The sequence below is a fragment of the Chinchilla lanigera genome, unplaced genomic scaffold (genome assembly GCF_000276665.1).
Source record: "Chinchilla lanigera isolate Chin_1 unplaced genomic scaffold, ChiLan1.0 scaffold00030, whole genome shotgun sequence".
Lineage (NCBI taxonomy): Eukaryota > Metazoa > Chordata > Mammalia > Rodentia > Chinchillidae > Chinchilla > Chinchilla lanigera.
Genome location: NW_004955431.1, coordinates 6,727,238 through 6,743,731, shown reverse-complemented (window position 1 = coordinate 6,743,731; position 16,494 = coordinate 6,727,238). Strand labels below are relative to the sequence as shown.

General features: G+C 38.7%; 1 protein-coding gene across 1 annotated transcript in view; it reads right to left on the bottom strand.

Annotated features, from left to right (window-relative positions):
* Positions 1-16,494, bottom strand: part of LOC106148860 (translation initiation factor IF-2-like) — a gene marked incomplete in the record, with an annotated part of 32,390 nt that overhangs the window by 2,029 nt on the left and 13,867 nt on the right. The window contains 1 exon segment of the mRNA XM_013515728.1: positions 1-220. Coding sequence (XP_013371182.1) covers positions 1-220 — 220 coding nt within the window.

Here is a 16,494-nt window from a genome sequence, read left to right as displayed (position 1 = left end):
CACTGCCCCCTCCCGGGTCGGGTCGGCGCCCGCAGAGCGCGAGGGCCCCGGGCTCGCGGGAGTAGCGGGAAGTTCCCGGTCTGGGGCGCTCGGCGCGCGGGGCGGGGCCGAGCCCCTGAGCGCCGCTGGGGTCGAGTTCTGGGGCGGGAGTTTCCCCACCGCCGTGGGGAAGGAGACCTAGAGGGGAGCAAGGGCCTTAAAGAGGGGGTAAGGGACCTTGCTGAGCTTTAGGGGCTCTGGAGCAGCAGGCTCTTTGGGAGGCGATGAGCGCGCGGGCGCGGACGTGGGAATGAGAGGAGGGGAGAGGGCGGGCTCAGAGACCCCACGGGGCGGCTGGCTTTCCAGACAGGCGGGGAGAAGCCGCGGGAGCCCGCTAAGGAGCCTCTCCCAGGAGAGAGAGAACCCTCTAGGGTGTCTCCGTCCAGACGGTCCCCTTCTCCATCTCTCCAGCCCCTCCTCCCTCCCCTCCTCGCCTATTCCCCCCTCCCCTCCTCCTTCCTGTCTTCCCCTCTTTCTCTCTTCCGTCCCGTTGGTCCCCTTAACTCCCTTCTTTCCACCCCTCCTCCTCCTTCTAATCAGTCATAATAGTCTATAACACCATTGCATTTCTTCTCTGAAAAATAGCTAATTTTTATTTTCCCTCTCAACCTGGGGTCTATTTTTACTTGTCATTAGCACCAGCTCCTTTGAAAGTTTAGAGCTAGATGCAGTGGATGCCGGTGGGAGTCTGCTGAAGACAGTATTTTAGGAAACGCGCCATCTGGGAATAGCAGTTTTTGAAGTAGGTGCTTTCCCCGCTACAGTGTTGGTGACACATTTTTCAGAGTAGTTGAAATAAATGGGTAGGTTTATACTTTGTAATAAATTTTCAAATTACACCATTTAATTAACCGTGATAGTGTACCTTTTTTTAACTACAGCTGGAGACGTGTATTCTTTCAATATTAGTTTCAAAGGCTTTAAGTGATTGGTTCCAATCCTTTTAAGGTCATAGGTATTTATTTCTCAAAAATATATACTTTTATAGTTCTCAAAAGGGAGAAAGAAGAATATGTCCTCCAAGAAACATTTGGCAACGTCTGGCGATATTTTTGGTTAGCATGACCCATGACAGGGAGGCATTACTGGCATCTAGTGGGTAAAAGCCAGAAATCCTGTTAAATAAAATATTCAGGACAGCCACTGGAATGATCCAGGCCAGAGGGAGCCAAAGTTGAGAAAACCTGTCTCAGTGAAATGTCAGATGACTCTGTGTCCTGAAGTTCATCCGTAAATCACAGGCTCAGAATCCTTGATTTAAGCTGTTTTACTTCTGCTTGTCCAAATTACCAGTTACTGAATTCAGAGCCACCGTAATGATTGGTCTGACTTCAGTTAGGTACCACACCCTTGGTTACTACACAGAATCTTTACATCTACATAATGCAAAGGTAGAAGATATGATCATATAAAGGCAAAATAATAATAGATTCAGCCTCTCCTCCAATGCAGCCTGCTGGGAAAATTGGTCTAAAAGACTTTCTCAAGCTTGGAGATGGGTGGCTAGGGAGACGTTCATGACAATCATGGTTACCACCACTTGAGTCTTTGCTGTGTGTTATTACACTAAGATTTATTACTACTGTAAGACAAAAAGGGAAAATCAAATTCTTAAATTTCTATTAAGGTTCAAGCAATAGGAATTATTTGTGAAAAGCCTTGTGTGCTATATACTTAGACTCAAATTTCTAAGCTAAATGAATGAATATAGGTAAATACTGATCTGTTATCTCATTTGTAAAAACAGCTTGACTTTTAATGGTGCCTTAGTTTATGACTTTCACAGGATGATTATATAAGAATTCATGTTTAACACAAAGTTTCAGGATCGTCTAATCTTGTTTCAGTGCATACTTTTACAGATGAAGAGACAGGCTCAGAATCTTTCTAGGATCTCATCCAAGACAGAGGGCTGGAGTCCATGGATCTGGAGTTCTGTCTTCACCCCACTGTTAATTATCTTCCCAAACTAGAAAAGTTTCTGAATTACTCTTTGAGATCTTGCATGTATACTTTATAAGCAGAATGTATCATAACATCTCTAAAAACCTTACTTTCCATTTGCTCCTTCAAAGGATCTTTAAATTACTTCCCAGCCAGAATTTCCCACCTAGCAGATGCCACTTAGACCTCCTATTCCAAGTCTGAGCTTCCAGTGTATTTGGATAGCAGTCCTATTGAGTCATAAGATGAGATCATGGATGCAAAAGTATGTAGAACACTGTAGGATATTTATTTTGTTTTTTTTTGTTTTGTTTTGTTTTTATTTTTCTCCGGTACCGGGAACCGAACTCACGACCTTGCGCTTGCCAGGCAGGCGCTTTTGCCGCTGAGCTAAATCCCCAGCCCCCACTGTAGGATATTTATGACAACACTTTTTGTTAGCCACCCAACACTAATTCTGTATTCCGTCTTCCCCACCAGGCACTCCTCTAGCCTCCTGTCTCGGTTACTTTTTCTCTCGTTGCTGAGACAAAATATCCAATGTCCAAATTTAAGGAAGGAAAGGTTTATTTAGCTTACAGTTTGTGGAGATTTCAGTCCATACTGGGCAGGCTCCAAGGCAGAGTTGCACATGGCAGAGGGCAACATTCATGGCAGTGGAAGATGCCAAAAGCAGCAAGAGCAAAGGGAGGAGTGGCGGCAAACAATCTCTTTCCCTCCGTTACATTGTATTCAAACTACCCGCCCCAGGGCAGGTGTAGCACTCACATGCATAATTCCAACATTGGACAATGAATCAGTCATAAATTCTAGTAGCTTGCTCCTTGAGTGCAGGAGGCTTTTGGGGGACATTCAGACACAAACTATAACACCTCCCTTAAAGTTAGTAGTGGATACTTGATCCCTTTCTAGGCCATAGAATCACTTACAGGATGTCTGGAGAAGACCTTATTCACTGATCAAATAAGGAAACATGAAGGAATAGTTGTCTTGCCGTCCTGGCTGTCTTTGCACACATTCTTAAAGGATGAGATGTTGGGAACTGTGGCAGCCATCTTGTAATCATGAGAGGGAAGGATGTCACAGAGACATAATCCAGCACCATAGCAAGGTAGAGGTATTCACCTTCTTTTGAATTTTTTTTAAAAAGTAAATTCTAGATTGTTATTATGGTTTAAGTAACTGTGAGTTGAATTTTCTTCTAGTAGCTGAAAGCTTTCTTAATTGATAAAGCACCATACAGATAAACCATATGCTTAATAACAAGAAGTACATATTAGTCAAGATGGGATCTGAGAGTTTGGTGATAGTAGGTAGATATTCAATAACTGAATGTGAACAGATGGCTTACCTGAATAGATCAGTATCACTGTGATTAATATCCTTATTCTATTGCAGCCTACAAAATAAGTATTTAATTTTAAACAAATAGAGTATGATATGTAAAATTACACATCAGGAATGTGATAGTGAATAATAGCAACCGTGGAACTAACCGCTTCTGACCACTGGGGAGAAGTCAGTAAAGAATTTGTTTAATTCACAATAGCCAAATGCTATTTTTTGGTGATACAATGCCATTTTCTACTGTCTGTCCTACAGAAGTGTTAAACACTAAAATCTCCAGTTTCCAGGCTCCGCTGAAGTCTGAGTAGCCATGTGACAGTTCTGACCAATGAGTGCTGGTCCCATCTTACCCACTTCCTATTCTTATCAGCCCAGAAAACAGCTGTGATAACATCTGTCTTTCCACTGGCGATAAGAGGCAGGAAGACAAAAGTCAACACACTAAGAATGAGGTAATAAAACTGGTGAAAAGAGTTGAGATCCTCCAAATCTTCATTAGGCTGCTATATTATCCTCGGACCTCTAGGAGTGAGACCAATAGCCCTTGTCTATTTAAGTCACTGTCATCCATGTTAGACTTCACACTGACTCGTCTTGCAGTCAAAGAGCCAGCAGCAGAGCAAAATGGGTTAGATACAGTACACAGTGATGGACCCTCCTTATTTTGTGGCAAGAGAAAAAGGAACAGGTGTGAAAATAGTTTATGAAATATATCTGCCTTGAGTGTTAAGCTTTGAACAATTCAGAAAGACAGAAGTTCTCAGCATCATAAAATGGCCTGATCCTGCTAACTACACATCCCACTATGTAGTTTCCCGCTAACTACACATCAGCCAGGGAGACAAGCAGGAGGGAAGAAGGTACCAGTGAGCGCTATTGGACAGTGAAAGAGAGATTGTAATAGGGCCAGGGTGGAGAGATTTCCTTAACTGCTCCTGGCTATGGAGCTCATTGGTTCTTCATCCATGAGAAAATACTTGTGTATCATTCGTTCCTCAACAGATGCCAGGAAATATCCAAAAATTGCTTCAACCAGCTGCAAAACTACAAGCAGTTTATAGTACAACAGCAGAGAGCAATGTTTAAAAAGAAAGTTAGAGATCATGCTATTTTGCCATTCCCTCCTTTTCTTTATTGCTAAATTACAATTTCCCTTCACAAAACTCTTCTTAAAGTTAATTGATTGGATACTGCTATGGCATTTGACTGCACTGTGTTCATCATATACACAAGAAAAACAATCTCAGGACAAGAGACCTCAAAGGTTTCCTGGTTCCCATTCCAACTAATTTCTGAGTAAGATGGTGTATTGTTTGAGAATGCTAATTCTCCTATTTGTATACATATATTTACCATAGTTAGTCTAACATCCCGTTAAATTGGGGTTGCCTATTCTTTTCCATAAATTTGCTTTCATGTGTTTGATAGATCCAAGATGCCCCTGACCCAGTAGAAGTTGGATTTGTTTGGTTAGGTACAATTTCTAACCACAGCAATTTGTATGACTATAGTCTCCAGGAACTCTCTGGAAATAAGGCATATGTAGTCTGTGACCTATTCCCAGTTGTGCTGTTAACATTATTCATTTAAAATTTGCAAATTACTTTTGAAACATAAATTGCCATATATTTTCTATGTATTATTCTTTTATATATTAAAGTAGCATACACATTTTAAATCAATAATTTATTCTTAAGAAGAAAAAATGAAGTGTTAAATCACATTTAACATAGCAAATGCTTCACAATAAGCCATCAAAATGGAAAATGACAATACACATTTTTTTGCTACATGACCTGGTACGCATTTTAAAGCAGTGCATAATCATGTTTAATATTGAGTCGTGCTTATACTACTTTTAAATTGGTTTCCTTTTTCTTCCAGTTTTAAAAATCATCTGAGGCTTTATGTTTTCCATTTTTGTTTTTGTTTTCCCATAATATATAGAAAGATAAGCATTGTGAATACTATAGAAAAATATAAGAATTATTTTTATGCACAATGATATATACTACCAATCAATTGTAGCTTCCAAAAGAATTCACAAATTTTGTTTCTATGGTATTTAAAAATCTTAAATCTCCCCCTCACCAAAATATAGTATACTGTGCATGAGTCAAATATACCAATTTAATGATCTAAAAGACGAAAGCCAAAATTGACAATATTTAACTTGCTATTATAATTCTAAAGAGTTTAGTAAGCATTAATTTACCTACATTAAATAATCCCCTATTATAGCCATGGTAAATGGAAGAGGACAAATTCCTTGTAGTGGATTGACAACTGGTGGTCAACTTATAACCCCCAGCTGAACTGAGTAAGCGTGGTGCTGGGTGTGGGAGGCCCACCTGAGGATTGTTGCCAGCAGCAGAGGAGGCAGACCTGGAGAAGAAGCAGGGAGGTTGTTGGGAGCTGGGAGAAGCTGTAAAGAGCTGTTGGTTCCTTTGGAAGAACTTGTCATGTGGGCTTTCCTGATGAACCTGGCTGCTTTCATCCTCTGAGGAGCTCGGGACCTTGCTGGCACTGAGAATAGCTTTGGTTCACCTTGGGGGAGCTCTGATCCTCACTCCAAGCATCACTTCCTGGCTCTGGAAGGGAAGAAGGTACACAGCTCAGTCTCCTGAAGAAGCTTGTTGTGTTGGCTGCCTGTTGGGAATTTAGCTTTCCTGATCATCGGAGGAGCTCGGGTCCTCACTGTTGCTGAGGATGGCTGTGGTGCCTTTTGAGGGAGCTCTGGTTCTTACTTTGTGCATCACTTCCTAGCTCCGGTGTAGTTCCCTCAGCCTACTAGCACAGATCCTTCATCCCACTGGCATAGACTTTCTAGCTTCCACCACTGACTTTTGGGCCTCCCAGCACAGATCTTTGAAAAAGGCCTGCATATGATATTGTTATGGGTTCTGGGCCTCCACTTGGATTTGTGGGAGGCATTGTTATGGGCTCTAGGTATTCAGCTGGGCTCATGTAGGACATTATCACAGGACCCAGGCCCTCAGCTGGATTCCTGGTCTGTAGTGTATGGACAGATCTCCTACCTCTCTTGTATATCATTTTTTGGGTGACTATTATAAATAATCTTATAAAATATGTGTCCTGCATTATATTGTTCCCTTGCAATATCCCCCAAACCATAACATGTCTCTTCTTTGGTTTTCTTTAGGAAGAGTCTTCCTGCCAGGCACCTGGCCTCTGTCCAATAACTGGAGTACTTGAGACAATCAGAGAATTGAGCAGAAGCACCCCGAGTACACTGTTAGGTCTGCTCTGCTCTCTGTGTGAATTTCTCACAGTACCTCTGCCACCCCAGGAGAAGTGCCTGGGCCGCACTGTTGAGCCTGAGCTCAGTGGATAAACCTGGGGAGCTCAGAATTCACTTCACAGGCCCACTTGCCCCTCACTACATAATATATCAATAGCTGTCACCAATAACAGAGATGATATTTTGGTGTCTACCACTACCTACTCCCTCCATTTATTCAGATTATGACCAGGGAAGAAGATTGCTACTTACTGACACCCTTCAGAGACCCTAACAGGAACCATCACAAAATGAACGTTAACCAATACAACCAATTAAATATTAGTCAGGTATTACTATTTTGTAAGCAGTATACCAGAAACACTAGGACTGTACCATGGGCCATAAAGAAGAGAGAACTAATTTTCAGCAGTTAGCATTGATTTGAACTGCCAGAGATTGTATCCTGAATGGTACACTCAATTGACCTGCCAACTAGAATGGATGAGAAGATGGAAGGAAAATGCTATTTGGCTGGTTATGTATCTGAAAGATCAATGTCTCTGTGTGGTAAAAGCTAAAAAGCTTGGGCAAAGTGACAAGAAGCACAAGATATAAGAATAAAAATAGAGTTAAGAGCAGTGTACAACATAGACATCAGAGTAGGAGAGCAGGGAGACAGAGGCAGAGACAGAAATTCCTTGTACTACCTTGACATTTCTGGGTCGCACAGATCCAAAAGACCTAACTTGGGATCAAAATTCTCTTTAACATTTCTATAGTAGCTCAAAACCACCCAGTGAGACTCCTGCATTTCTGCGGAATCCTTGGGGAAATCACAGCCTCCTTTCACTGAGCTGTTGGTCTCTTATCTGTTCCACTGTAGAGTTCTCTGGCTAAGAGGACTTGGATTTGTTTCTTGCTCAAAATTTAACTTATTCAAATGTTAGGCTGCTCTTAAAAATAAAGTTATTATTTTTAGTGTTCTAAAGAAAACCTCTTAAAATGACAACTTTTCATCTCTTGAGCATGATTTTTGTATCATTTTAGAGAGATACTGTCAGCCAAAATATTAAAATAAAAAGCCCACGTAATGTCTAGTTTTAGAAAGAACACATAGCCTAACGTCCTTTAGGCGGACCTACGTTTTCCAAAAAGATTACTTTCTACCATAATAGAATTGCGATGTGCAGCAGTACAGAGAACATTACATGGGGAATCAAAGACGTGAGTTTGGATTCTGAGTGTGAACCTTGAACACACTAAAAGTGACTCTGATACCACTTTTATTGTACTTCATTTGTGTTAGGCAGTGTCTACTTAGCAAAATTACTCACCATCATATTGAACTACTTGCTTGATATGGCACAAATAAGTTCCCACATTCTTATTAGTAAGTTGCAAGGCTTGAATTCACCACTTACCAGGCTAGTTATTTAAATACAGGATCACCCAAAATTGCATTTTTAATTAATTTTTATAAGATAATATAACAGGAAATATAAAAGGGACAATTTCATAAAATTTATTCAATACAAAAATCGGCCAGTTGAAATAACACCTGCCAGAGTGACACTCGGGGTAAACAAGCATACTGCTTGAGTGACACTTGATAAACTAGTAAGTGGTTAATGATATTGCTTGGAATGGAATGTGATTTTCCTGAATGTTAAGCATTTGTTTCTTGAAATCAGAAGCCTCCTAGTGGCAGAAGGACAAAAAAATTCTTCTGTCAGTTTTCTGCTGAGTGTATATGTACATGTGAGATTTCAGCTTAACTTTGATTTTTCTGTTAATAAGTCATTAACATCCCGAATATCTCTACTCTTAACACATTAATATGGGAATAGATTTGGCTTAGTACAGGTATGTTATAAATATCAGTAAGCAAGAGAACATCCAGATTCTATCTTTGCTATGGCAAAGGTATCTCCCTCATCACTTATGTCATTTTTATTTTCTTCTGTTTTTACATATATGGGCTATTATTTCTTTCATTGTCATGATGTTCAATCAGAAATTACATATACGTATGTTCAATCAGAAATTACAGGGGCTGGGGATTTAGCTCAGCGGCAAAGAGCCTGCCTGGCAAGCACAAGGTTGTGAGTTCCGTTCCCGGTACCAGAGAAAAAGCAAAACAAAACAAAAAAACCAAAAAAAAAAAAAAAAAAAGAAATTACATATATGTATGTTTGATTTTGTCCTCATTGTTGTTTTGTCATTTTTTTAAATTTTTAAAATAAAAAAAACAAAAAAAAAGAAATTATGCATACTATGTGTAACTTCAAAATTTCAAACTTTTATTTATCACCCCTGCTTTGGTCTGAAAATGTCTCAGGTTGTATTGAAACCTGGACATAGCTCAAAAACAATCACGGTGAAGTGAAGAGAAGGACAACCTGATTTCCTTGATTCAAAGACTTTCAGTTTGGTTAGACAGAAGGCAGAATAAACATCCAGTTTGATTGATGCCGTTCAACTTGAATTTCTGTGTGTAAAGAAGCAGGAACAGGGGAGGTGGAAAAGGAACTCTGAGAAAGTTTAAGTATAGAGGCAGACATCAGCAGCACTCAGTTCCAGGCTCCGTGTAACTGCCAAATTTTTGCTTGACTTTTACAAGTAACACTGCAAAATGAGGAATCTGGTTGTCCTATTTTCTCTTCCAAAAAAAGTCATATGTCTTTCTCAGTCCATTCATGCTGCTATAACAAAATACCAAGAACTAGGTGATTTATAAACAATAGAAATGTACTTCTTACAGTTCTGAGAAGTCCATGATCATTGTCCCGGCAGACTCAGTATCTGGTGAGGATCTGCTTTCTAGTCCATAGATAGCATCTTTTTTGAGAGAGCAACTCCTGGGGTCTCTTTTTAAATGGCACTGATCCCCTTCATTAGACCATTTCCCCCAGACTCTATTACCTCCCAAAAGCTACATTTTCAAATATCAGTGCACTGAAGATCAGGTCTTAACATATGAATTTGGGAGAGACAACAACATTCAGTCTATAGCAATAGTTTAGTTAAAGTGTGTAATACAAGACTGATAAAATGATCAACAGTAGCCCATCAGGTTGGTATCAGGAGATTCCTTGCCATAGCACATTGGCTAACACTATTTGAGAAAAACTTTTTGAAGGTTCAGCAAACCTCAGCAGGGATATAGGTGCAGGGAGACATCATTTTGCCATTGACTAACTGTCCCACTATTTCTTATTCTTGTACTACTTAGGTGAAAATAACACCTTCTATAATATTTTAAGGCAGGGGTATTGATCCTGTAGTACTGATCAGTGCTAATCAGTTCTAAACAGTGTTAATCTTATGTCAAGCTTCCCAGTGCACTAAATTAACCCAAGCTATCAGTTTTAAATTGTTTATTTTCCCAGTCATGTTCTGCCTAACTCATTTAGTAAAAGACAACCCTGTACCTTTAAATCTACACAAACAGTCTGTGCACCATTTTTAAATGAATTTCAGGGTAAAACTGGTTTAGCAGGAGCCTGCTAAAGTCAGGATCCTAACATAACATCTAACATAACACACAAAACTATAATAAGAGTAAATTCATGTTTTCGTTCTGTTTTATATTAAAAAGAAATTTTATTTTGTCCAGATGTTTTTGGAAGTTTGTTGGGTTCAGTGTTGATGTGTAAGTACTAGAAGAATAAGCAATAATGGAATGATTTGCTGCCACGACAGCAGGATTGAGCTGAATTTGATCCAGCCGTAGAAACACCTCCTGTGAGAAAGCCGTTGTAATTTAGAGTAAGCAGATTCTGAGTGTGCCGCCCACTGGTTTTAGATAAGGTACGTAGTTTATGTCTAAGTCTTAATTGCTCATCTGCAAAATACAGATAATATCTACTCACTGTGTTGTTTTAAAGACTAAATGAAATAAAGTATATAAATTGCTTAAAACACTGCCCAACATGTACTGAAAAGTTGTAGATACTATTTGAAAATTATTCTAAAATATTAGTAAATAATTCTAAAATTATTATTTACTAATTATTTATTACTAATATTTACTATTAAATAATTTAGCACACTCAAACTGACAATAAAGTTACAGTTTATATCAGACATACTGTTATATAAAATCAAATGGACTTCATTTTTAAAAGATGATTATTCAAAATCACATCTATGATTTTTTCCACAATTTCTTTTGGAAAAGGAGACAACTTCTGATCAAGGCTTTCATATGAAGCATCAGCATTTCTCATAGCTTTGATGTCTTATTCTCTCTGCTATATTAACAAAAATGGTGGCCAATATAAATTTCCCAGTGGAAATGCTCTCCGGTACTCTGATACATTTTAATGGAAAGTGAATGCTGAGGAAGTGATAGAAATGCATATTTACTCTGAGCTCAAGAAATCTGAAGGGAAAGCCTCTGAAAGGTAGATTTTCTTTCCTTTACTCAAGCTCTCTTTTCTCCCTGTGTATCTCTGAATCTATCTTGACAATCCAGGTTAGCAGCCACCTAAAATATTGCTTGCTATAATTTGAGACCCAGATAGTCATCTTAAGTAACTTTGTGATGGGAAAGCACCGCGGGTCCTTTAGAGAAAACACAGTAGTGACATGATCCCCAGAGTCTTTCTTATTATTACACACAGTAGCCATCATCGATTTATATCAACTCTAACAACTACATTTGAACATAACTTTTGTGGATAAAGTACAAAATATAGTAGTCTACAAAGAAACAACATCTTTCTAATTCTTTACATTATTGTCCAGATATACTATTGACAGAGTACAGTTACACCTGATTACTAAACCCCTGGGAAAGCCTATCAACAGACTAATACAATAAAATATTTGCCCATATTTCTGCTACATTGGCTCTAGACTTTGATGAAGAAACCCCATCCACCATTTTATCTTGATCATATTATAGAAAAGGAGCAAATATTATTTTTCTTATCTGAATTTAAAAAATAGCTTCCGTGGACAGAATTAAAATGATAGCTGTAGTACATCGCTTCTGCAGTACAGTGAGAGCTAGTGTTCACACAGAGATGGAGTGGGAGAAGCTACACAGGTATTGCTCAACAGCAACAGCTCCCGCTGGTGTCCTCAGAGTATGGTTGGCTACATCAGGAGACTACTCTTGGGCACTGGTGTGGTTGGAATGATAATTCTTAGGCGTGAAAAACTTATTCTGTTACTGATGGATTTTGTGATGCTTTAGTGACTCTTCTTTTTTTTTTTTTTAATCTACATTCTGCCAATTCGCTGAAAGGCTTATCTTCTCATTCTTGTCAAAATTAAGTAAGCAGAGAATAAAAAAGGAACATTATCAATCAGTATTATTTCTATCATTTGATAGTTAAAAATTAGTTTCCTGACAGAATTTCAAACAATGCATATAGATATCACCCTGCCTACCCCACGCACAGATGGGGAGTTATCAACCTTGCCCTTAGAAGAGTAGATTCAGGGAAGAAAAATATTGTAACTTTAGAGTGGGGAACTTGATAGATACTACCTTACCCAGGTAACTGAGTGAAGATCACCAGTGATGTGGTGTGGACATCCGGGGACATCACAGATGTGATGTAATCAGACGACATCTCACCTCTTTGCCATTCTTCCCAAAAACCCAGTCTAACAACAGACCAAACCACATTAGGGGCCATTCCACTAAATATCCGACCAGAACTCCCCAAACTTCACAAGATCAGGAAAAACAAAGAAAGAGGGAGAAACTGCCCCATAGCAGAGGAGACTCAGGAGACATGAAGATTAAATGCCGCTTGGTATCCCACAAGGGATCTTGGCACTGAAAAGGAATATTAATGGAAAAACTGGTGGAATCAGTCTGGTGAAAGTGTGCAATTAGTTCATAGTAGTGTTCCAATGCTGGTTTGTTACTATGAACATATTTAGTGCAGGAACATAAGATAATATTAAGGGAAAATACAATTGAGGTTTATGAAAATTCTCTCTACTATGTTTGGAAATTTTCCCTAAATTAACAAGTATTCAAAATGAAAATGATATTTTAAAAATTATAAGTATTTGCTGCATGCCTGTCTCTGTACTAGACATGCTTGGCGATAACAGCTCACATTTGAAGGACATGTAACAGATCAGAATGTATTTTCAGATATTTTCTCTCATTTTAACTTCTATAACAACTGTATGAGATGTGAAAGAGGGGTGATTTTTGTCTGTTGATGACGGAAAAAGACTTAGAGAGGTTTTGTCATCAGAAGCACACAAGGGGTGGGATCCACAGCCAGGATCCAACCTCAGCACCTGTAGCCTCATCTTCTGTACTCTATTTACACCTCATAAGAAGTTTCTGATTTTAAATTCAAATAGAAGTTTTCTACTGGGAGTGAATGACAACTGTAATCTGAGGTTATTGGGTTTTAATGTGTTCCTGTGATCCTCACCTCTCTGTGTAAGGATTTAAGTGCTAAAGAATAGTAATGAATGCTATAAGAACAAACTGAAACTAGAAAGGATAAGTCAAAGCTTCAATATTCATTCCCAGACTTCATCATGAAGTAATAAAGTTCTCTGTGTCAGAGAAAATCCCCATCGTCTTTTGAGACTCAGCTGAAGGATTACTGTCTGAGTCCTTCCTGCTCTCTCTGCTCTGCCTACTGCAGGAGGATCGTCTGCACTCGAGGGGTGCTTTTCACTGCTGCTTTTGTGTTCATCTGGGTTGCAAGAGAGTGGACATGAAGTCTAGAAATTCTTCTTTGTCCTACACTGGTATGGTTTGTGTCTGGACGTCCCGCCCCAGACTCTTGCAGTCATGGGCTGGCTTCTACGGTTTTTGATTGATTCATGGTACAATGCAGGGATTATGGGTGTGAGTGCTACACCTGCCTTGGGGCGGGTAGTTTGCATACAATAAAAGGGAGGGAAAGAGGCTTGCTCTTTGCTGCTCCTCCCTTTTGCTCTGGCTGCTTTGGCTGTTTTCTACCACTATAAACTGTTGCCTTCTGCCATGTGCCACTCTGCCTTGGAGCTAGCTGAGTATGGACTGAAACCTCCACAAACTGTGAGCTAAATAAACCTTTCCTTCCCTAATTTTGAGCATCAGGTATTTTGTCTCAGCAATGAGAGAAAAGTGACCAAGACATACATACGAAATCATTCTATCTATGCTTTTCTTAGAAATCTTTGTCTATTCAAATTTAACCTAAAAGTGTACCTTTTAGCCAAAATGACACAATGAGAATGGACATGTTAAATTACTTAAAAGTCTGAAGACACAATGTCTACAAAGACCAGATAAGGAGCATAATGAAGGGGCAAAGTAGTCCCAAGTATAGGAAAATTCAGAGGTCTTCTCTGTCTTTTATTTTTTCATTTTATGAAAACTGAGTTTTCCTCCCTTAGGTAAAAGCAATGATTGATGAAAAGTGGCCACGGCATTTGACCTCAGTATTTCTGGTAGAGAGAGAGGGAAGAATGTACAGTTTAGCCAACTAGGAAGTCCATGGGCTGGGCTGCTGCGAGGGAAAATGTGAGGTGAGCCTGGAATATCTCATGGCAGAAACCAGGCAAATCCTCAGAAAACGACGGAGAAGAAGCAAAGTCCGCAAAGCCAGCTCAAGTGTTCTCCCCTAACCAAGTCCAGGATAATTTAAACATTAAAAGAAATAATGACAGCAATATATTATGACTCAATGAATGAAATAGGAAGTTTTAACTCTTCAACAAACAAAGCAAGTTTAAAGTTTGAAGAGAAATGGGATATTATAAAGCTCCAAATTGTCTTCCCACAAAATATTTATTCAATAGAAATGAGAAGGGAATAATTTTATAGTGAAAACTCCTAGAAGACACCACATTAATCAAATCAAAATGAATACCATCAGTAGCTGGACACACTGAAATTCAGTACCACCTGGCAATAGGAATACAGTATCAACTTCAGTGATATTCCTGTCAGTAATGCACACTGCTTCTAACAAGGAAATGACATCATCCTTACTCAGGACTTTTTCCATCTTGCAAAGTGGAAACCTTGTACTCACTAAATAGTAGCTCCCCAGTTCACCACCACCCCAAACCCTGGCAGCCACCATTCTGCTTTCTATCTCTGTAATTTTGACTATTGTAAGTACCACATAATAAATGAAATAATATGATATTTGTCTTTTGGTGACTAGATTAATATCCTTAGCACAATGTTCTCGAGGTTTATCCACGTTGCAACACATGTTAAGATTCCCTCCCTTTTAAAGCCTGGACAATAGCCCATTTTATGTGTTTGCTACATTGTGCTTATCTACTCATCTAGCTGTGGACATTTGAGTAGTTCCAACATTTTAACTATAATAATACTGCTATGAATATGGGTGCACAAATGTCTCTTCAAGACCTTGCTTTTGATTCTTTTGGAAAAACACCCAGAAGAGGAATTACTAGATAATATTGTACTCCTATTTTTATTAATTTGAGGAACTACCATATTGTTTTCTAGTGCAGCCATACCATTTTATATTCCCACCATATGTACATGAAGGTTCCAATTTCCCAAAAACATTTGTTATTTTAAAATAGTAGTCATCATAACGAGTGTCAGGTGGTATCCCGATTGGTGTCAGGTGGTTTGAACTTACCTAATGATTAGTAATGTTTTAACGCTTTTAATGTGCTTATTGGCCATCCATGTATCTTCCTTGGAAAAATGTCTATTTCTTTGCTCATTTTTGAGTAATTTGTTTTTTATTGTTGAGTTTTTAAAAGTTCTCTATGTATTATGGATATATCAATCCTAATCCCTTAACACATATATGATTCTCAAATTTTTTTCAGTTAGTTATCTTTTAATTTGTGATAGTGTTCCTTGGGACACAGAAATTTATTTTAAAATAATCTATCATTTTTTTCTTTTATTGCTCTCACCTTTGATATTTTATCTAAGAATTTATTGCCAAATTCAATGTCATAAATATTTTACCCTATACTTCCATGAATTTTATAGTAGTAGTTGTTATATTTAAATCTTTGATCCATTTTGAGTTAAATTTTATGGTTTTAGGCAAAGGTCCAACTTCATTCTTTTGCATGTTTTTATCTACTTTTTCCAGCTCTATTTGTTAGAAAGATTCCCTTTGATCTTAGCACTCTTGTCAAAAATCATTTGGCCATATTCATGAGGGCTCCATATACACCAGAGTTTATTTGGGGGCTCCTTATTCTTTTCCATTAGTCTATAGGTCTGGCTTTATGTCAGTACCACACTGTTTTTACTACCATAGTTTTATAGTAAGTTTTGACATTAGGAAGTTTGAATCCTTCAATTTAATCCTTTCCCAAGGAAAAATACAGTTTGAGGTATTTGGGGTCTCTTGAGATTCCATATGAATTTTAAGATGGCTACTATATTTCTACAAGTGATATTAGGATTTCAATAATGATTTACATTTAATCTATAATCACTTTGTTTAGTATTGACCTAATAAAATTAAGTATTTTAACACATAATTAAGAAATGGCTGTCAATTTATTGATACCTTCTTTAATTTCTTTCAGCAATATTTTATAGTTTTCATTATACAAGTCTTTCAATTTTGTATTAGTTGCCTTTCTGTTGCTAGGATGAAATACCTCTCAGAAGGAGAAGTTTATTTTGGCTCAGAGTTTGAAAGTGCTTAGTCCACAGATAACTGGCTCCAAGGCAAAAACGATGTTGCGGAAGGGCATGCTCCTCAACCCATGACAGACAGGAGGCAGAGAGACAGGGAGGAGCCAGAGTGAGAGACAGACCCTCCAAAGGCACCTCCCCACCTCCTCCAATTGGGACACACCCCCACAGCACACTCTGCTATGAACTGAGAAGTGGATTAACTCAATAATGTGTACAGTGCCCCCATGATCCAATGATCCCGGCAAACCCTGCTTCTGAATATAGGAGACTTCAGTGGGATCTAAACCAT